Raw genomic sequence first — 23276 nt, 5'->3', positions numbered from 1 at the left:
GCCCGAGGTCGCAGGCTCCTCGGCCCACACCCTGATTACAGATACCGACGCCACTCTTGGTGGAGAAACTCAGAGTTTAGACAGGCCTGCCATCTCTCAAGGTGTCTTCAGGCCTTCTTCTTCTTTTTCCATTAAGGCTTTCACTAAATCTAAAGCAGCCATGCATACTAAAAGACAAGCTCCACAGGGCCCCTCTCAAGGCCCCATGCCTAAAAAACAGATGCTCAAAATGGCTGAGGATTCGATTACTCTTATCAGGGACAAAAGGCCCAGAGTGGAGGAAGAATCCCATTCCTCTGACCAGGCCTCCATTACTTCAGAACATTCTGAAGACCAGGAACATTCATACTCCCCTTTTGAAGATTCTGATGCAGAGGAGTCCATTCCCTCTGTCTCCCCCCCTGAGGACTATTCTTTTGGGGAAACCTTGCATACCTTGAGGGAACACTTCCACTGGGAAGGCCAAGATTACTCAGACTCCAAGAAAAGGCTCAGGGATTTCCTCTTGCTCTCTCAGCACAGGCCTCTGGCTATCCCTCCTGTCTTAGACATAGATGATGGGTACTCAGAGGCCAGCCTTAACCCAGATTCTTTACCTCCAGCTCCAGTCAAGCCCGACCGGTATTATCGGGTTCCTGATTCACACCAATTCCTATACAAAAGCCATGCGGCTGACCCAGAAACTATTTCACAGGATCCCAAGGGAATTAAGGCCTCCACTGCCAAAAATCCATTACCTTCAGAGAGAGATTCCAGAGCTTTAGAAAGGTGGGGGAAAAAGGTATACACCTCGGCCACTTTAACCACGAGGGCATTAAACTGTCAGTTCCGTATGTTAAAGTATCAACAGTTTTTGTTATCTCAGTTGAAAAGCAAAATGTCACAACCTGAACAACCAGACTTGAAGGAGTTGCAGGATTTGTTGCATAGTGCAGAACAAGTGGGTAAACAAACCTTGCAATGTGGTTTTGATGCTTTAGAGGCCTCATGTAGAGCTGCTGTTACAGGATCAGTCATACGTAGACATGCTTGGCTCAAAGAGCAAACCTTACCAGATCATGTCAAAGCTAAATTACTAGATGCACCTCTTCAAAAAGATGTATTGTTTGGTGTTAAAGCTGAGGAGGTATTAAAGAAAATGGAGGAAAAGGCAAAATCAATGCAAACAGTGAAAGATTTCCTACAGGTACAACCTCCACGTTTCAGTAGAAATTGGCCTTCAAAAAATTGGTCCTTTCCAGCCACGGACAGACCTCAAAGAGGTAGATACAGGCGCCCGAGGGGTAGAGGGCAATCTCAAGGATCATTTAGAGGCAGACAGTGGCAAGCACCTACACCAAGAGGTGGTGAGGATAGATCACAGCCATTCAGAAAGCAGAACCAATGACTTTCCCCTTTGCATGCCAAGCAAAGCTCTAATGGCAGCACCTTTAGGCGGAAAACTGGCATTATTTTCGAAAAATTGGCATATTGTCACAAAAGACAAATGGATCCTGGACATTATAGACAGAGGCTACAGATTCCACTTTCACACCTTTCCAAAAATGAGAGGCATGCCAAACCTGCCACAAAATCAAAGGGCAGAGGCACAAAAACAAATTTCAGCTCTCATGGACATGAAAGCTATTCAAGAGATACCTGCACAAGAACAGGGTCAAGGTTTTTATTCCGGACTATTCCTGGTACCAAGGAAGGACAAAGATTGGAGACCTATTTTGGACCTATCCATCCTAAACACATATTTACTCGTACCAAAATTCAAGATGCTCACATTACAGCAGCTTTTTCCCATGCTGGGCAAGGAGTCTTGGCTGGTAACATTGGACCTCAAGGAGGCATACCTGCATGTCCCTATCAGACAAGATTGCAGAAGATACCTCAGATTTCTTGCAGGTTCAACCCATTATCAATTCTCTGCATTGCCCTTTGGCTTATCTACTGCGCCCAGAGTGTTCACGAAATGCCTGGCATCAGTAATTGCCTTCTGCAGACTTCAAGGGATACAAATATACCCATATTTGGACGACTGCCTGATCCAAGCGGACAGCAAACACATACTTCTGAAACACCTGGAGTGTGTAATAAAGTTGTTGAACTCTCTGGGATACACAGTCAACAAAAAGAAATCAAGACTAATACCCTCTCAAACAATAATTTTCCTGGGTGCCAGCTTGAATACAAACACCCAGATGGCCTACCTCACGCCAGAGAAACAAGGGCAACTAACTCAATACTTCAGGAAACTGGCAACCTTCACCAGGCTGACTGCAAGGAAAATCCTGCAGGCTCTGGGATTCATGGCATCTTGCATCCTGCTAATCCCGTGTGCAAAGCTACATATGAGGAAACTTCAGTGGTACCTAAAAAACTTATGGTCTGAACACAGCCACAGTTTGGAAACAATTATACCACTGATTCCATGCCTCCAAAAGGAATTTTTGTGGTGGGCTCAAGCATGCCAAAGAAACATAGGACTCCCATTCTGCTTGCCTCAAGCAAATCAAATCATCACAACAGATGCCTCAGACTACGCCTGGGGGGCGCACATGACAGATCAGTGCATTCAGGGCAAATGGTCCCAAAAAGAAAAGCACCTACACATCAATCAAAAGGAAATGCTAGCAGTAATAAATGCTGTTATGGCTTTCAAACACCTACTGCATTCAGGCCAGCTATTGATAAGGACAGACAACACCACAGTGAGGTTCATAGGTTTATAGGTTCATAGGTTCATACTAGGCTATCTGCCCGAGGGCATTTACAAGCCTAGCCCATCGTTTTGTGGCTTACGCCACCCCTTTAGTATGGGGAACTATACCCATTATTTTGCTGTGCCTCTGTCGAGCAGTGACACTGAGGTAATCCTGGGGTATATCTGCGATCTCCCATCCATTGGTCAAGATTTCTCTTGAACAAGGCCAGCGAGGTGCTCTGCCTCACATATACCGGAATTTTGTTCCACAGCATAGGGAGTCTTTGGGTGATGAATCTATCCCTCCAGCACGTCCTATTAATAGCCGTGTCGAGGTTTAAGTCTCCCGCCCTTGTGACTCTGATGGATCTAGATTTTTTGAGGTGAAGCATATTCATCAAATCTGGGTTTGACATGGCCTTGTATGTTAGGCAAAGGTCACCTCTGAGCAGCGGTGGCGACTGAATAGAGCTGGAGTTCTTTCAGTCGGGCGGCATAGGACAGATTTTTGAGACCCTTTATCCTTTTGGTGAGGAACTTTGTGGCCTCTCCAGCTGCTGCAAGTGTCGGGTCAGATACATTCCGAATGGGGCATTGTACTCAATCATTGGTCTGATGAGTGATGAGTAAAGGGAGACCATGACCTCCCTTGATCTAGATGAGAATCCCTTCATGATAAGGTGGGCAATGTAGAAGGTCTTCCTAACTACTTTAGCTACATGGGTGTCGAATGACAGACTACTATCAACCTGGGTCCCCAGGTCTCTGATGACTTCTTCTGTGCTCAGTGGATTGCCACCTATTTGGTAGCTAGGGGTAACCTTGTTTTTCCCTAAGGGTATGACTATGCATTTTTTGGCATTTAACTTTAGGCCATGGCTCTGGCACCAGTTATCCGTTTCTGTAAGACCCTTCTGAAGGATATCTGTGTCAGATGTGTTTTCTACTATGGCGCCCAGTTTGCAGTCATCTGCAAACTTTGTCAGCCATAACCCTCCTGCGTTTGCTTGTACTTCGGAAAAGTAGATGCCAAACAAGAGTGGGCCCAGGACTGAGCCCTGTGGGACACCACTTGTGACAGGCTTTGAGTCTGACATGGCACCAGCAACTCTGACCCTGTGGGTTCTGTCACTCAGCCAGTTTGCAACCCATCTTGTGATGTATGGGTTAACATTTAAGCTGATGAGTTTTTCAATGATACCCGAGTGGGGTATTGTATTGAAGGCCTTCTCCAGATCGAGGTAGGCTGTATGGACTGCCTTTCCCTCGTCAATGGCTTTGGTGACTGTTTCGAAAAAGTCAACCAAGTTTAAAAGGCATGATCTGCCTTTGACAAAGCCAAACTGGGTTGGATCCAAAGTCTGCAAATTCCCTATGTCTTTATTTATGAGGTCCATTATGATCCTCTCCATGGCTTTGCAGATAAGGCTTGTCAAGCTAATGGGCCGGTAATTTCCAGGGTCGGTGGAGGCACCGCCTTTGTGAAGTGGGACCACAGTTGCAGTGCGCCACTCCCTGGGTACGTATCCAGAGGTAAGACTTTGATTAAACAGCTGTCCTAACTGTGGGTTTAATTCCTCATTGAGTTCATGGAGCACACAGCCGGGGACACCATCTGGTCCCATGGATGCTGTGTTTTTTGCTTTGGAGAGAGCAGTTCTCACTTGGGCGTTGGAAATTTTTGGGGGGCTGCAATCATTTGGTATAGATATCTCTCCTTTTGAGGGAGAAGTTTGCACTGAACCTGTCAGCCAGTATGTTGGCAATGTCTGTAGGATCAGTAATCTTCACATCATTTTGAACTAGTTCTGAGCATATCTGGGAGTTTCCTCCCAGGTTTCTAACATAGCTAAAGAAGGCCTTATGATTGTCTTTTGAGTCTTTAGCTATTTTTCTCTCAAAATTTGCTTTGGATGATTTTATGAGAGCTCTTAGTTTTTACTTATAGTGATCAAGGGTGTCTTACCTTTTAAGGATTTTGCTCTATCTTGTAGTAGCTTCCTCCTTTTGTTGTAGAGTTTGTTTATGGCTGGGGTCCACCAGACTGGACGCTTGCCTTTGGTACAAAGAGTCTTTGTTTTGCTTGGGATTGCCTTATCCATGCAATCCTGCAGGTGCTGGTAGAAGGCATTTGTAAGTGATTCAGCGGCTTGAGTACTGTTTTCCGCCAGCTCGGGGGCCTTAAAGGAGATCACACTAGTCTTTAGAAGTGTGAAGTCGGCTTTCGAGAAGTTCTTTACTGTGGTCTTTTTTATTTCAGGTGGGGGTGGGATGAGGACCTCCAGCGAGATTAGTTTGTGATCTGATCTCACCAGTGAGGGGTATACTTCCGGTGTTGAACATTGTGCTCCCATGTTTGTGATGATCAAGTATGTTATCTCCTCTTGTGGGGATGGTGACTAGTTGTTCCATGGCATTTGAGTTTATGAATTCCAGGAACTTTTGGGCTAGGGTGTTTGGGCTTGAGTAGTGTTCCCAGTCTATATTAGGGTAATTGAAGTCACCTAGTATGATGGTGTTTGGTGATACATTTATCCCCTCTAGTGTTTTCAGGAAGGCCATGTGGGGTTCCTGAGTTTGTGAGGGTGGCCTGTAACATGCTACAATTTGCAGAGCAGTCTTGCCTATGGTTAATTGCACCTGGATGGTCTCCGATGCATCGTGCGTTGCCACCAGTCTTGAGGTGTGGGTGTCCTTGATGAATATGGATACCCCCCCCTCCTTTCTTGGTATTGTCCGGATTTTGGGGTCGGAACGCATGGTATGAGGTAAAACCTGATAGTGCTGGGGTGCTCTCAGGAGCCTTGAACCAGGTTTCTGTCACAGCACAGACATCGATGTTCTCCATACTGAGAAGGGCCTCGAGTGCGTGCATTTTGAGATTAAGACTTCTGGCATTGAGCAGCATTACCCTTAGTTTTTCCTTTTTGTGTTCTAGGGTGGTAGGTTTAGAATTTGAGCCTTGCCTAAAAAAGGCACTATGGGGGTGGCAAGAGCCTTTGCCAATATCCGGAATCCCAGGGGTGACAGGTGCAAGCCGTCCCTTGGCAGCGTGGCTTGTCCAGCATGTCATCCCAGGCAGACAGACACTGGATCCCCTTTGAATGACACCAGAAGTTAAGCCAATTGTTAAAGCTGATCATCTTGTCTCTGCATTGTGGCATCATTCTTGGTGAAGGTAGGATACTGCTCAAGGTCAGGGTCATACCTGCCTGGGCTACATAATCAGAGAGCTCCTCAATGTCTCTTTTCATGTAGTCCAAGGAGGTACGTCTCAGGTCGTTTACACCAGCGTGGACAATGACTGAGTCATATTTGTACCTGGTACATAAACAAACAGGGAGGAACCCATTCATATCCCCTGTGCAGGCTAGCCATGTCTCTTTGGAACATGGCTCTGGAATTACAAATCCAACTTCAAGCACAATTCCTGCCAGGCAAGGAAAACACGCTGGCAGACAACCTAAGCAGAAATATGACAGATCCACACGAATGGAAGTTGCATCCTCAAGTTTTTACAATGATAATTCAAGCATGGGGAAGGCCAGACATAGATCTCTTTGCTACCCACAGAAATTACCAATTGACAAAATTCTGCTCAAGGACCTATCATCCACAGGCCTGGAAAGTGGACGCACTCTCCTTCAGTTGGACAACAATGACAGTTTATGCCTTTCCGCCTCTTCCTCTGCTGCCCAAAGATCTATTAAAAGCCAGAGCAGACAGACCAAAGATGATTCTCATTGCTCCAGACTGGCCAAGACAACACTGGTACCCACTCCTGAGGAGCCTGACGCATTCCCCACCATGGATCCTGCCTCTAATGCCTCTTCTGTTGACTCAGCACAACTTCAAAACTCTTCACAGTCAGCTGAAAACATTCAGTCTAGCCGCATGGAGGATTCCTTAAATTCACAACAGACCCTACTATCCAAGGAGGTGCAGGATGTCATTTTGGAGGCCAGAAGGCCTTCTACTAGAAAAACTTACTCTGCAAAATGGAAACGGTTTTGTGCCTGGAATCAGAAAAAGGGTCAAATTCCTGGAATACTGAATTTACCTCAAATATTACAGTACCTAGCTGAGATGCTAAGCAGTGGACTTTCATTCTCCTCCATCAAAATCCATGCCTCAGCCATTTCTGCTCAATACAACACTGATCCTCCTTTATTCTCTCACCCTCTCTTAAGACAGTTCCTCAGAGGGGCTAAGAATATAAAACCCCCAAGGAAGCAACCAGTACCTGCTTGGGACCTCAATTTCATTCTAGAAAAACTGACCCTGCCTCCATTTGAGCCAGCTGCTTCAACAGAACTGCAATATTTGTCATGGAAAACAGCCTTCCTTCTGGCTATCACCTCAGCACGCAGGGTTTCGGAACTGCAAGCCCTCATGGCTGTGCAGCCTTTCATCATTTTCCATCAGGACAGTTTCCTTACGAACCAACCCTTCCTTTATGCCAAAGGTAGTATCCAGGATAGCCTTGAATCAGGCTATCCACTTACCTACCTTTTACCCTAATCCACAAAACAAAGGGGAGAGACTACTACATTCCTTGGACATTCACAGACAGCTTTGTTACTATTTGGACAGAACAAAGCCATTCAGAAAATCAGAGCAACTCTTTGTGTCCTATGCTACAAGTGCTCAAGGGAAGGCTATTTCCAAACAGACAATCTCAAAATGGATAGCCCACTGCATACGCTTTTGTTATTCTTTTCATGGTAAAACTGTACCTACAGGCATCAGATCTCACTCCACAAGGGCCACAGCTACCTCTGCAGCTTTCCTCAGGGAGATTCCTACCAAAGATATTTTGGAAGCAGCCACTTGGAGTTCTGTACATACTTTCTCCAAGCACTATCACCTACCATTATACTCCAAATCTAGAGCGGGCTTTGCCACTGCAGTCTTGCAGGGCATCCTTGCTCCTCCTAGTTCCACTTAGTGCGTACCACCCCTTTTTTAGCTTTGGGATTCTACCTATCTGTTATGACTGCAGCTGTATGCACGATGAACATAGTACAGTTTTGTACCTCCCATAAATGTAGATGTTCGATTGCTAATACAGCTGCAGTCCAAGTTTCCCTCCCTCCTTCCCCTCTTGGCACAGGCCTAATGGCTAACACCTCCTCATACAACCTGATTGGGGTATTCTTTTATGGTGTATTTGCTTGCAACTACTGTTTTTTGATTATATTGCATTGCATTACTACATAATTTTATGTTTTGCCTTCCTTCTGGGGGCACCTGACATCTGGGGCAAGAAAAACTGAAGAAAATGGCGTCGGCTGGTTCTTTTATACCCCTGCCGCACTGACGTCAGGGAAGAAGCGACGACATCCGACGCCGGACCTAGACTTTGGAATTTGGCCGACCGAGGACCCGCCTGACAGCAGGATAACCCCATCTGTTATGACTGCAGCTGTATTAGCACTCGAACATCTACATTTATGGTAGGTACAAAACTGTACTTTATTTAGAACCACACCCATATTTGTAATACACATATAAAACTGTGCGAGTCCATGTAACTGAGTATGTATATTTGTGTGGGAAGTGTAAAACCTTTGGATTTTCACTCTGTTTTTGTAGAGAATTAAGAGTTAAAATGTTATTTGCACCTTTGTCAATATATTTGCTGATTTTGTGCTGTTGGTATGTAATTATGCTTAACTTCATATGTTGCAAACTTTTCCTAAACAATGGTTTAAGTTTCCCCTTTTTTTCTTCACGATTATTCATTTCTTTAATCCTTTAAGGTCTTAAATAATATTAGATACACAGCTTTTCTTGCATCTTCCATTTATTTAGCTGTTTATCTCCATAGTTTAACATTTCTGACCATTGTTTTTCATATTTAGATTTTTTTGTATAGTCAGGCTTTCTTTTAAATATAATTGCACATACATACTGTACAGCTTTTATTCTTTCTCATACATATATATATATATATATATATATGTGTGTGTGTGTGTGTGTGTGTGTGTGTGTGTGTATATATATATATATATATATATATATATATATATATATATTGTATCTACATTTGCAGTGCATATTTATATCACACTCTTATCAATGACAGTACTGGGTATTACAATTTTTCTTTTACTGTTTTTTTCTACTTTGTCTACCAGTAAAAAATTGGATTTTTTTCTTTTTTATGTATCTTGGCTGTATACCTTTATCTAATACCAATTATTTACTTAACCCTCTAACGGCTATTCTCTCATTACATCAGTATGGTTATTTACTTTACTTCAGTTTTATGCTCATTTGCGTTTGCTTGTTGTACCTGTTTACAGTTTCATACACTGCTGCTTTCTGGTTTACAAAGTCGATGCTTTATGTGACTGTACTAAATGTGGGATATTTGTCTACCACATCCATACTTCCTTGGAGAGGAGTTAAGGCTTTAGGGGACAAACAGAGCATGGACTAATTTTTCATATAAGAGGCTGCCACAGGCATACCTCTCACTGTATTTCAGCATGAGCGTTTGTTAGTCCAGGAAAGTAAGTCACAGATCTATCGAATTCTTAATTGGAGATGCATTTAGGCTGTAAGATAATGTTAATGTTATAATTTACTGTTACAGTCACCACATTTCAAAGATGTACTGCTATGGTGGTATACTTGGCTACAACTGTACATTCTACTATATAGCCCTCCTTTGAAATGAAAACATTTATTTTTTTTTAGGTGCTTCTGCTTCCTGTTTTTGTGCACTGCCTTGTACTATCAACATCACTCCAATCATTGTTTAAACTTAGGCAGATATTTCCTATTTGAAACCGTTAATACCTAAAATGTTTAGTTACACTATGATTTTTTTCTTGGAGTGTGAAATTCTTTTCAACTTCTCTGACACCAGTAGTATAGATATCTCTATCCACTTTTAAATGTCTATAGTAATTATTAAAACTGAGACTTTAAAACATTAATAAAAATAAGTGCTGTCTTGTCTTCATGTTTCAGATTACTCTAAAGTTCACTTAACTCAGTTACTAGAAAAAGCAGAAGTAACTGCAGGTCGCATGTTGAGGTTCTCTGTTCTGTATCGCAACCAGACCAAAGAATACTTTGACTATGTTCGGTAAGTAATTTAAATAATCCTTTAAAAAGCAAACATCATACAGCTGTAGTTAAGTTTTACTGAAACATATAAGCAGGTGACTGAAAATCAAGTGCATTACCATTTTCTGTTAACATGGTGACATCAATTTATGTTAGCTTTTTTCTTCCAGAACAGTGAAAATGAGATGACCTGGAGTGCTCACTAACCTTAGAATGCCAGGTTTTTATGCTGTTGCCTAGGGTATGGAGTATGAATCCCATTGTTCCCACCCTCTTACCTTGAGAATCAAGAAAATCAGAGACAAACCTGATGTTATCAGAGAAAAGGACCACATATCAGAGAGTTGTTTTAAATAATCTGATGTCCTTTTCATTCTTCCTCTGCATATGGTTTAGAGATCTGACTCAGCTGTATTTCACAGACTTCAGATCCAACTCTTGAGTTCCTCCCTCTGCCCATAATGTCCTAGTCCCACCCCAATACTTCAGATCTTGTTTGCCGCCATCTCACACAGATGTGGATCCACTCCCGAAGTATTTCAGATTGTGTAGTAAGTGTTTTTTGTCTTTTAAAAACTCCTTTTCTCTGGTTCACTGTTTACTTAGTTCCTCCCTCTCAGTAGTTCAAATTATTGTATCCATTTACTCCCTACCTTTTTCAAGGTAGATTTCACATTCCATTGTTGTTACTTCTCTCTATGTATTTACTGTTCTATTCCTTTTTTCTTACTCAGATTTTAGTGTATTCTTAACTACAATTGGTAGTTCTTTCTATATTCTTTATTTACTTAAAAAAACAAAGCTAGTTATAATTTACTTTTCCTCTATCTGATTAGGCAATATGGCTGAGAAGCCTACAGGTTTTAAAAAATACACTTCCTGTGGGCACAAAATTCCAAACTCTGATGCCCACAGGGAGTGAGTTATTGTTGGGAGCAGCACATTTCAGTACAAATTGTACCATTTGTGCTGCATTTAACACCAGGGCTATTGCGGACATAAAGAACAAACTAGTATTAAAAGAACTGTTACCTCTGTCATCATCGTCTTCTGAGGCACAGGAAACGTTTTCCTCCAAAGTCTCCAAAAACTTCTTCATTTTCAGAGCCTCTCCAAATAATTTTAAGTTCACTGGATCAGAGTTCAAATCTGAAAAGAAAAGCTATGGATCTCAAGTCTTTGGATCTGATAGTTATCTCAGCCAGTCTTACCATCCAACCTACAGATCCAAACCCATCGGATCCCATACCTAGCACTTAATAGGGTCTAGATTGAATCAGCGAATGCTTAAAAAAGCGAACGTTGATTCATTGACCCTATGTAAGCAAAAGCTTACAATCCCAAACACTCGGAACAGCAATTTTTTTTTCCCCCAGGGAAAAAAATCGCTGTTCCACAAAAAAAAAAAAAAAATCTTACAACACCCCCCCTACTTAAATATACCAACTCCGAGATTGCACCACAGTGGAGGAAATGGCAAACTCCCAAAACCGACCCATGGAGAAAAAAAAAATTGCTGTTCCGAATGTTCAGGATTGTAAGCATTCGCTGATTCAATATAGACCCCTTAATATACACCAAGAGCTCCCCCGAGTTCATGGTCGACCCTGTTTCTCCTCAGCTCCACTCTTCAGTGATGCAAACCCCGAGAAAACACTTCAGACCCCAGTCCACTACATCATCCTTCAGGTCCTCCAGATGTCTTTCTCTTCCTGTCCTACCTTACAAATCTGATGTTGTTAATCGTCTTTCCATTCATCACTGATGGGTTCAGTTCCGAGCCCTCGGAACAGTCTCAGCCTTTTACCAAACTTGCGCCAGCCAAAAACTCTCAAGCTAAGCTTCTACCCAGAATGCTCTTCTCCCAGTTACCTTAGATCTCGTTTGCTGCATTGCCATAAAGCCGCATTTCAGCCGAGCTCTCTTATTTGATATTTTGTGTGAAAAACGTTTTTATATTTTCTCTTTTAGTGTGAAGTTAGTATTTCTAGTGTTTTTTCTACTGTCAGACCTTGATCTTTTCTTCCTTGCTGTACTCCTTGGTAAACTTTCAAGTACCATTGTTGATATGGCCTTCTCCCATTACCCTTGTGGTATTCCTTCACTACCATAACTGGTATTTCTCTTTTCTTTCCTAGTCTGTTAGTGCTTTTTCAGTAAGACATTTTTGTTTTTCTTATATATATCAATATAGTGATATGACTGTGTGGCTTTTTTGAACTGTGTTTGACGTACTAGTACGGACTTGTTTCATTTTGTCCTTCAAGTGTTTGCCTGTGGTGTCTGTCAAAATGTCAGATAAGAAATGTACTTCAGGGTTTAAGCATTGTACTTCATGTAATGGCAAGTTACCTAATAGTGATTTTCATGATGATTGTGTATATTGTTTGGGGGTGCCCCATCTTTCGGTGTAGCCTCGCTGTGACATTTGTCAGAGTTTCAGTCAACGCAGTCTGAATGAGCGCAAAAATAAACTGATACTGAAAGGGTCTGCCTTCTCAGAGGCCATTTCTGCGATGGAGGTCTCAACCCCTCCTACAAAAGACAAAAAGAGGTCCCACTTGGTTCCCTCCTCACCCTCAGGTAAAGGTCCCCAAGTTGTCCCCGGAGCATAAATCTGCCTCTACGGCTCCGTCCTTGTCGGCTCCGAGCATCTCGAAACCTACAATACCGGTGCCAGCTTCGGCACCAATCCTGCCTCCAGCACTGACGATAGACCTCACTATGCCTACAAAAACTTTGGCACCTGTGACCACTGTGGCTCAGGGCACACCTTTCATACCTTCATTTGTTACGATATTAGAACCTACAGCTTTGGCTCAGAGTGCCACTCTGCACCGAGCATTTTTTCAACCAAGTTGGATTTGACCCCATTAATCCCAGAATCAAAACTTGAGACATAGGTGCCGGCAGACCTTGCACCATGGACCTGATACTCCTCTTCCGTAGATCCGTTCATGGGCCAGATGTATAGACCGTTCATTGACCGACCTGACTCTCCATCTGGAGTATCCACTAGATCCACCAGGAGCCTGTAAGAACACAATGTGGTGCGTCTTGTGGACCAGCTGTTAGCAGACGGGGATACCCACACTTTCTAAGACCCATCCGCATGCAGGACTTGATTTGGTTTCTCCACGAACTCCTCCTTACACTCCTCCTTTGATTATTTCAGTTCCAAAGCTTTCTGCTCTAACGTCCTTCTCAGAATCCATCACCTCGGCACCTGTAGTGAACCTCACTCAGGCTCTTGGTTCGCCCCTTTGGTCCTTGGTTCCTGCGGAACCGGTCCTTCCTCAATCTGGGGATTGGGGGGCGGGTGCCTCAGCTCGGGGCACTGTTCTGTGTTTGTCTTCAGTTCCATCCTCAGTGCCAATAGCCATGTCCGCACCAATCCTGCTTGAGGTTCGTCAGAGCGGGGTGTGACCCCAATCCCAATGTTATCTTTCTCGGTTCCGGGATCCCATCCCTCTTCGGCGGACTGAACTATTTGGCACATTGTACAAGGCTCCAGAGGGACTTGATCTCCAAACTCTCTGGGACACTGACAGGACAGGTGTCTAACGAGGTCAGGGACGAAGTGGCCTCGCAGCTCGTAACCCTGGAATCAATCTCCAACTCGTCCACGAGGTTACTATCACATGCGACCGAAGGGGGCGGCTAGAGCAGCGGGTTCAGGCATTGTCATGAGGCATCATGTCTGGATGCGCATTTGTGACTTCGCGGACCCCTTCAAGTCTTCCTTTTTGAATGCTCCCACTGAAGCATCGTCCCTTTTTAGCTCCAAGGTGAAGGACATGCTAGGTGCGAGCAAGACGGCAAGACCCTGTCTGCCGTAGGCCTATGGTTTTCCAATCCTCAACGTTCCTTTGCCAGGAATTAGAGGAGTGGGAAAATGTGACACAAAAAATCTCAGGGTCCTTTCCGTGCCACACGTGGTGATGATACCCCCAGGGGCAGAGGGGGTAACAATTCCAGAAGACGCCCCTACAGATGCAGAGGGGGTCCTCGTAATCCGGGCTCCAGGGACTCCTCCTCTGGACAGCCTTACCAGCACTCCTGAGGAGCAGCCCGATTGCTTACCTCTGGAAGCAATCAGGGGTCGTTTCTTCCTGCACCAAGCTGCCTGGCAATCTATTACCACCGATCATTGGGTGCAGAGTATAATCACCAGAGGTTACACCATCCCCCTTTCTTATCAACCAAATCCTCAAAAAAAATCTTCCCGACATTCCACCCAGTCAAAGGGAAGAAGCAGTTTCAGAGATAATAAAGCTGTCTCAAAAAAAGAGTCATCCAACCAATCCCACCATACCAGTGCGGATCCGGATTCTACTCAAGATTCTTTTTGGTGCCAAAAAAGACAGGACTGGAGACCCATTTTGGATCTCAGCTGCTTGAACAAGTCTGTCACCCAAACCAAATTCCAGATGGTCATGGTTCAGTCCATTCTCCCTTTTTTAAGGGAAGATGAGTGGATGTGCTCGCTAGATCTCCAGGATGCATATTACCGCATCAAAATGGACAAATGCTCCAAGAGTCTGCTTTGCTTCTGGCTAGGGGCCAGTCATTATCAATTTTGTGCCCTGCTGTTCAGTCTCTCTACAGCCCCCAGAGTGTTCACGAAGTGCATGGCAGTGGTGAGACTACAGGGATTCTGGGTGTTTCCATATTTGGACGACTGGTTCCTCACCGCCCCCACCAAGTGTCTTCTGGTAACAGCACAGCATTATACACACTCTCTGGCAAAAATTTTGGGAATAACAATACATTGGGAGAAATCAAACCTTACTCCTACACAACAAATAGAATTCATTTTAGCAGTTTTCAATACCAGTCCTGTCTAGTATCACTCCCACATCTCAAACTCTACTGATTGAGGCTTCGGGTGATACTCTCTCAAACAAAAGTTTCAGCAAGAGAGGTTCTTCAGGCCCTAGGATCCATGGCAGCTTCAATTCCAATAGTGCCCCTAGCGAAGCTACACATGCAAATCCTGTAATGGCTCCTTCTTTGTCAGTGGTTCCTGAACTATCACCCCCTCAGTTACCAGATTCACATAACCAACTCCTGCAAGCAGGACCTTCTTTGGTGGATGAGGTCAGACACGGAACTTTGGAGTTGCCTATTTCAATCCCCTCAGCCCAGGGCCATTGTGACCACAGATGCTTCCCTGATCGGGTGGGGGCAGCCATTTTCAGGCAAAGACAGTCCAAGGCACATGGTCCACCTCAGAGGCCCATCTGCATATCAGCGTTTTAGAACTGAGTGCGGTGCTGTTAACATTGCAGGTATATCATCCGGTTCTTCCTTCTGGGACTATTGCAATTCAGTCAGACAACATGTTAGTGGTCTGGTATATCAACAAGCAAGGAGGAGCCAAGTCCTACCCCTTGTGTCAAGAAGCCATGAGAATTTGGCAATGGGCGATAGCTCCCAACCACTTTCTGATAGCAACGTATGTCCCAGGGAGCGCCAACTTAATTGCAGACAAACTGAGCAGATGCATCCTCCTTCCTCACGAGTGGTCCCTCAACCCCAAGGTGGCGACAGAAATCTTCAGCCACTGGGGCCAGCCTTGCTGCGATCTTTTTGCCTCCCCATTGAACAAGTGCAGCAGCTATTTCGCCCTGTTTCCCCCCCAGAGGGGGAGTCCCCGAGGGACGCTGTGATTCACGATTGGCCCACGGGACGTCATTACGCTTATCCTCCCATTCCCCTAATTCCACAGTTCCTGAAGAAAGCTTTTCAGTTGAGATGCAAGGTGATCCTCATAGCCCCATTCTGGCCTCGACGAGTTTGGTTCCCCTTCCTTCAGCCTCACCTAGTATGCCCACCATGGATTCTGGACCCTCTTCCAGATCTGATTACTCACCCCCAAGGTTTGAGCCACCCAAATCTGTCCAGTCTCAAGCTAACGTCTTGGTTTCTCCACTTTCGTTAGTTGCCAGGCAAACTAATCTCACCTCACCTGTTCGGGACGTCATTCTGGCCTCTCATAAACCATCCACCAGAAGACTATATCAGGATAAATGGAAAAGGTTCTCCATCTGGTCAAAGGATAACATGCTAGACCTGTATTCAGCTCCAGTAACTGTGGTGCTGCAATACTTGGCTAAGTTTTTTGATGATGGAGCCTCTGCCTCTACCATATGAGTACACCTGGCAAGCGATATCTAATTTCCACAATGGTATAGATGGCACCCCTCCCATCTCCTTATGTCTATGCAAAGCCATTCTCAAGGGAATCTCTCATATCAGGCTTCATGTCAGACAGCCTGTGGAATCATGGAACCTCACTTTAGTCCTTCAGTCTTTGACTCAAAAACCCTTTGAACCCACAGCAAAGTGTGACCTAAAGTTCTTGTCCTGGAAATCTTTGTTCTTAGTAGCCATCACGTCAGCCAGACGGGTCTCTGAGCTGCAGGCATTGTGTATCAAGAGGCCCTATCTGGTCTTCCATAAAGACAGAGTATCACTCCGGACAAACCCATCCTTCCTTCCCAAAGTTGTTTTTGATTTCTCCATTAACCAGATCATTGATCTACCAGTGTTCTATCCGAATTTTTCCAATAAAGGAGAGTACTGCCTACATTCCTTGGATGTACATAGGCAACTGAGATTCTGCCTAGACAGGACCAAGCCTATCTGTAAGTCTGAACACCTTTTCAGGGCCTAGAATGGAAAATTCTGTTTTCAAGGTTACATTATCAAAATGGCTAAGGGACTACTACATACGTTTTATCTATTCCCTCACAAAAGAACTTATGCCAAAGGTTAAAGCTCACTCCACTAGATCTATGGCAACATCTGTAGCTTTCCATTCCAGGGCTTCCATGGATGACATTTGCGTGGCAGCCACTTGGGCTAAACCTCCTACCTTTATCAGTCATTCCAAATTGGACTTAGTCTCCAGAGGGAGAGCTGCCTTCAGCTCAGTGGTACTCAGGAATGTTCTTCCATAAAGGCTGTCCATGGACCTCAGGCTAGCTTGAGATTCTGCCCCATCGGTAATGAATGGAAAGAAGATTAACAACATCAGATAAGGAAGTTATGTCTTACTATAATGTTCCATCTGTTTCATTCATCACATCCCACCCTCCTTCCCCCACACCAAAGGCTCCTGGGAGATGCGTTGGGTACAAGTGGTGTCCTAGGGTATTTGTACAGAAGTGGCCTTGGCTTTACTTCTCTATCTCTAGCAAACTCGATCTGAGGTAACAGGGAGAAGGGCATTCTGGGTAGTAGCTTAGCTTGAGAGTTTTTGGCTGGTGCGAGCTTGGTAAAAGGCCGACTCAGTTCAGAGGGTTCAGAACCGAACCCATCAGTGATGAATGAAAGAAGATCAACAACACAGCTGGAACGTTACAGTAAGACATAACTTTTTTTTTTTTTTGGAGTGATTGACTGTCCCCAAAAGGTTTTGGATCAGTTGAACAGGAAAGCGAGAAGGATGCTTCATGGTTATCAAATGTACAAATGAACTATTTCATTGTCTGAAGAAGCGTTCTAATATGGACGCGAAAGTGCTTACTGGTTTTATACATCTGTTCAATTAAAATCCTTTCAGACACTACTGTGGGTGTCATCTCAGTTGTCTTTCTGCATTGGTTTTCTCTTTGAGGTGATTTGTCCTCTGGCTTCTGTTTTTTAAATGCTTATCAAATGATTTATTACAATCAGTGTATATGAAGACTATATATTCCCCATTCTGAAGGAGTTATGGGCCTCCTTGAAACTGATTATATGTATAGATCTGCAGTTGTAGGACTGCATGCATATCTGCTGACCTTACAAGACCCAAACTTAGTGAAAGTTTTAAAACATGAGCTGAATAATATCTAAGATGACTTCCCTTTAGTTTAGCAGAAGCGCATCGGTGTCAAGCGGGAATGGAAATTAAACCAGAAGTAGATAAAAATCAGGCAGCAAATGAATCTTCCAGAAAACAAAAGAAACTATACGGTGAAGAATCAGCTGAGAAGGCAAAAAATGTGGAAAATGCATAAATATAGTTGCAAGTATAAAAAAACTCTTGGAACTACCTCCTGTTGATCAGGATCGAATACAGGAATGGTTAAAGAGAGGTGAATTTAAACCAAAAGACGAAAGGTTAATATTGGCGGCCCAAATTAGTGGACTATATAAATGTTGGTTTATAAAGTCCATTGAACATGTGGGAGAAAGAGACAAATGTATATTTTGTAAAACAGATTTGGAAACAGTTGCACATCTTATTGCTGGTTGTAATATACTAAAGGTAGAAGGACTGTATACTGAAAGGCATAATACTGTTGCATTGAGGATTGTGAAAACATAATAATACTGAAGTAGGTGAAAGACATCGGAAACATGAGCCACAAAGCATTACAGAAAATGAAGTTTATATCACATTGGATCACCCATTACCAACAGTTCAAAAAAATAGATATGACAAAACCAGATATAGTAGTTCATGAAAAGAAGACAAAAGTAGCATTAATCATTGAAATTGCTACACCCAGTGACTAGTGTCATACTTATAGACATACACAACAAAGTCATAAAATACCAGGATTTCAATGCAAAAATGAGGGCAATGTGGAAGAAGGATATCCAGACAGCTCTAATAGTAGTAGGAGCAATGGGTCTTATAAAAAAGAATTTACAATCATACTTAGATATGTTACTGATACATATAACTCCATATGAATTGCAGGAGGAGTAAATGCTGGGCACATTGCGGGTGCTGTGAAGATCACTTCTGGCTAGCATCAAAGATTGAAACAGTACTGATTTCATGAACTTTAATCATACTTTGACGTAGGAATGGGGTCCATTTCTGTCATGGTATTAGAAACCCAAAAGACTTGGAGAAATTAAAAAGAAAGTCTTTTGGAAATAGAAGTGGATAGGATGAGTTCCTCAGAGCTCAGATACAGATGGGGGTTATATCGGCTCCATGAGCCTTTCAGCTGCTGCCCATACAGTTATATCTCCTTCTCTAATCCATCCTTCGGTTTCAGAACCACAGGATCTGACAGTTCCCATAGTTAGTGTTGGAGCCCAAAAGAAATACATCTTTGACCCCAACAGTTTCCCTGACCAGTTTTGCTCTTGTGCCTTTGGCTCGGAACAAGTCTAGGAGCTAAAACATTGAATCCATTTGGCCAAGATCTACTCAGATGTCATATCCAGGATCTGACAGTTCCAAGAGTTCCAGTGCCGGACCCCAAAAGAATTACATCTTCGACCCCAACAGTTTCCCTGACCAGTTCTGCTGCTGTGCCTTCAGATCAGAACAAGTCTCGGAGCTGAAGCATTGAATCCATTTAGCCAGGATCTACTCCAGTGATATCAGATCCATCCTTGCCCCTCAGAACCTTGGCGATCAGGTTCAGTTCCCTCAGTGAGATATGGATCAGGATAAAGTCATGATTTGCCAGTGTTGGAAGTTTTGGCTGCAGCACTGCTAACCACAGCTTCTCCTAGTCAGTCTGCCTTCGAGGTTGTGGAAAGGGTTTTCTCTCATTCAAGAAATCTAGTCTCTCGTGTGTCTTGGAATCCTACCCCTTTTCCCTTTATGGTTCCAAGCTCTGATCCCCTCAGACCTACTCCACAGGGGCAGCCAGTTTCATTTAGCATCCAGACAGTTCCCATGGAAGAATTACCATTCTCTTCAGACACCTCCCCAGAGAATCCCACTGAGGAGGTTCACCGAAAGTGACTGTGTAAAATGAGGCACATAGATTCCCCTTTGGAATCTCTCACTGAAGATACTGATTTTGATGAAAGGAAAGCCCCCCCCCCCCCCCCCACACACACACACACACCACCACCCGATGATGTCCTATTTGGAGACATTTTGGAAATCCTTAAACAGAAATATGGCTGGTCATCAGATAATCCTTCCCCTGAGGAGTCTATTTCTAGAGGCTTTTGGTGCTGGCCCATCTATGTCTTGGCTGACTTCCCTGGCCAATGAGCTTATTGACCTAGTCTCTCAGTGGGCATGGAAGGAACCAGATTCTGTTGAACCTATCCCACACCATCCAGACTAAATTTTAGCTCTTCCAAAAGATATACCCCACTGGAACAAAGGAGTCCCTGTTGATGCAGTGCTTTTGGCGGCAGCCACCAAAAAAGGATCTAGTGGAACAGAGCTGCTCTGTCTACCCACCTGACAGAGTCTAGGGCATTGGATGGGTTTGGAAAGCTTGTGTTTGCTTCAGCAACCTTTGCCTTAAGGTCCCAGGATCAACCTGGTGCACTGTGCAAGACTACAGAGGGATTTGACCAAAGAGTCCATGTCTGCAGAAGATTACAAAAGATCATCTTCATAGCTGACCACTCTATTTCCAGTGCATCCATGAGGTTGATTTCTCACACAGCAGAAGGCACCTCACAGGTTGCTAGTTCAGGCATAGCCATAAGGAGACATACCTGGATGCAATTATGTGACTTTGCAGAGGCTTTTCAAGTCTTCTTTCATTAATGCTCCTTTTGAAGGAATGTCCTTGTTTGACCCTTCTGTGAAAGAAACACTTTCCCATAGTGAGAATTAAGGATAGACCCTATCTGCCATAGAGATTCTTTTTTCTACCACTCACCAATCCTTTTCATGGAATCAAAGAGGAGGCAAGAAAATATGTTTCTGTAAATCCCAGGGATCTTTCCAAGATTCACATGGAGACATCTTCCTCATTGGCAGAGGAGGGTTCAAACGGAAGATGCCATGCTCGTGGCAGAGGAGGCCCACAAAATCAGGGTTTCCGGGACTCCTTTCTGGATAGATATTTTCTGTGCTCCTGATATGCTGCCAAATTATCCACCTCAGGAGGCAGTCTGGAGCTGCTTGTCTTTGCAATCAGACAACTGGGCTGCTATAAAAAAAAAAAAAAGATTCTTGAGTGCTAAAAATTATATCCAGAGGTTACTTTGTACCATTTTCCTAAATGCCCACTTCCAAAAGAAGAAAGATTCCCGATGTTCCACTCAGAGTGAAGCTGCAGCTCAAGAAATTCAAAACTTGCTGGACAAGAGAGTCATCCAGGAGGTCCTACCAGACAAGACAGCATTTGGAACTTGCAAGGGTTTCATTTTAGTTCCAAAGAAGGCAGGGAACTAAGATCAATTTTGGATCTAAGCAACCCGAACCAGTTTGTGAGAAAATCAAAATTCTGAATAGTCACAGTTCAGTCCATTCTTCCTCTGTTACCCCAGGATGATTGGATGTGCTCAACTGATTTTCAGGATGGGTACTATCACATCAAAATAAACAGATGCTCCAAAAGATAGTGACTGGCTGCCAGCTGAAAGTGCAAATATCAGTTCAGAGCTTTGCCCTTTGGACTCAACACAGCCCCCAGGGTGTTTATCAAGTGTATGGCAGTGGTAGCAACACACCTGAGACTGCAAGGATTCCAAGTGTTTCCATACCTAGATTAACGGTGTCTCACCACCCTAACCATGCATCTTCTAGAACAGCCCAGGGACTAGTTGCTGTCAAATTTGCCAGTCACTAGGCATAACAGTCAATATTTCCATATCCAAACTGCTAGCAGTGCAGAGCCTGGAGTTCATTGGTGCACATCTAAACACAGTAAATCAGATTGCTTCGTTATCATTTATGCTTAATTAGAGCTTAGATTCAGCCAATTCTTTTTCATTCTGCTCCTCCTGCCAGACTTATTCTTCAAGCCTTAGGTTCCATAGCAGTGTTTATAATATTAATCCCACTAGCACATTACCATATGCATGTTCTTCAAGCACATTACCATATGCATGTTCTTCAATGGACTCTAGTTGTTCAGTAGTCTAGTCTTCCATAGCCCTTAGCCTTCCCAGGCAAACTTACGCCGATATGCAAAAGTCATATTTGCTGGTGGATCAAGTCAGATGATGTTTACATAGGTTGGCACTTCATTCTATCTCCCCCAATAGCCACAGTGACCACGGCTGCATCCCAACTGGGGTGGGGGGTACATTTCTTGGGAAGGATGGTTCAAGGCACGGGGTCCTCAAGAGACCAATTTGCATATCAGTGTCCTGGAGATGAGAGCAGTCCTACTAGTGTTGCAGGCACTCTAAGATGTTCTTGCTCTAAGGACCATTGCGATCCATATTGACATGTCTGTGGTCTGGTACATCAACAAACAAGGATGTACTTTGTCTTACCCCTTCTGCTAAGAATCTGTGAGAATGTGGCAATGGGCGATCTCCCCCAAACTCTTTCTAGTAGTAATGCATATTCCAGGGAAATCCAACGTACTAGTGGAAAACCTCAGCAGGTCCATTCTGATGCCTTATGAGTGGTCTCCGAATCATTCAGTGGTGGAGAAAATTTTCCATCATTGGGGCCAACCTTGCTGTGACCTTTTTGCCTCTCCCCCCACAACCATAACAAGTTCAGCAGGTACTTCACCCAGATCCCCCCCTCAGGAGGAGTCACCAAGAGATGTTCTAGTCCATGTTTGGCCCTTCAGTCTCCTTTACATCTATCCCCAGTACCTCTGGTTACAAATGTTTACAGAAAGCCAGCCAGTTGAAGAGCTCAGTTATCCTCATTGCCCCCTTCTGGCCTCGCCAGGTCTAGTTCCCCCATCCTTTGGTCTCATCTTCGTTATCTTCCTTGGATACTGGACCCCTGACTAGACCTTCTGTCAACACCCTTCTGGAATAAAACATACCAGTATCCCAGCCCTCAAACTAACCACATGGTTTCTTCAGTTCCATTAATAACTAGACAGCCAAGGCTTTCTTCCCTGGTGCAGGATATAATTTTATCCTCACAAAAAGACTCCAAGAGATGGAACTTAAATTACCTTGGAGATTTTCATTATTTTATTTTTTACTGCTTGAAAACATAATGAATCTGGATCTTTGATACCCATGAATATGGACTAGTAGTATCAACTAATTCTCATGAATGAAATTGTTTGCCTTTTTAATGGGCATCCCAAGATGACTTTTTTATATCACCTAATATGTGTATGACAGGTAGCAAAAGCCTCAGTACTTCACCACTTTGCCAACATACAATCTTTTTTTGTGACCCTTTGACCCTCAACGCTATTAATTATCCATCAGATGAATTTTATTTTCAGACTTCTGTGACAGAGCCAACATACTGTAAATCTTCTTCTCTCAACTCAAACCTAGGTGTGTGGGAAGTGGTTGAAAAGATTTCAAACGCTACATCTAAGATCAGGCTTCCTATACCAGTTCATTTTAAATACCCCCTTTAGGGAAAACTTGTTTTTTTATGATCTCTCACAGGTGATTATAATATGTCTGTAAAGAATGGGGTGACTCTGTTTCAACAGTGGAGAGAATGTATGCTTCTCTTGCAAAAAGCTATAACATGTGGAGAGGAAATGAGATGCTGGTCTTAAAATAATACACAGTAGGAAACGCACTTCATCGTTATTTCTGAAGGGTCTATGTCATAAGATCGAAAGTTCAAGAGACTGAAAATCAAAATATCTAAAACTCAAAATATCAAAAACATTTTTAATTCAGGGGG

The 23276-nt window shown here is 43.6% G+C and overlaps 1 protein-coding gene across 4 annotated transcripts in view; it reads left to right on the top strand.

Annotated features, from left to right (window-relative positions):
• PHYHIPL (phytanoyl-CoA 2-hydroxylase interacting protein like) overlaps nucleotides 1-23276 on the top strand; it is a 959792-nt gene that overhangs the window by 916597 nt on the left and 19919 nt on the right. For all 4 annotated transcript variants that reach the window (XM_044090002.1, XM_044090000.1, XM_044090001.1 and 1 more), the window contains one exon: nucleotides 9674-9791. In XM_044090002.1, the coding sequence (XP_043945937.1) occupies nucleotides 9674-9791 (118 nt within the window). The remainder of the gene's footprint in view (nucleotides 1-9673; nucleotides 9792-23276) is intronic.

This window comes from Protopterus annectens, chromosome 12.part0 (genome assembly GCF_019279795.1).
Source record: "Protopterus annectens isolate FY-2018-M chromosome 12.part0, PAN1.0, whole genome shotgun sequence".
Classification (NCBI taxonomy): Eukaryota; Metazoa; Chordata; order Ceratodontiformes; family Protopteridae; genus Protopterus; species Protopterus annectens.
Note: the sequence above shows the minus strand (reverse complement) of the source record. Positions and strands in the feature narration are given on the sequence as shown.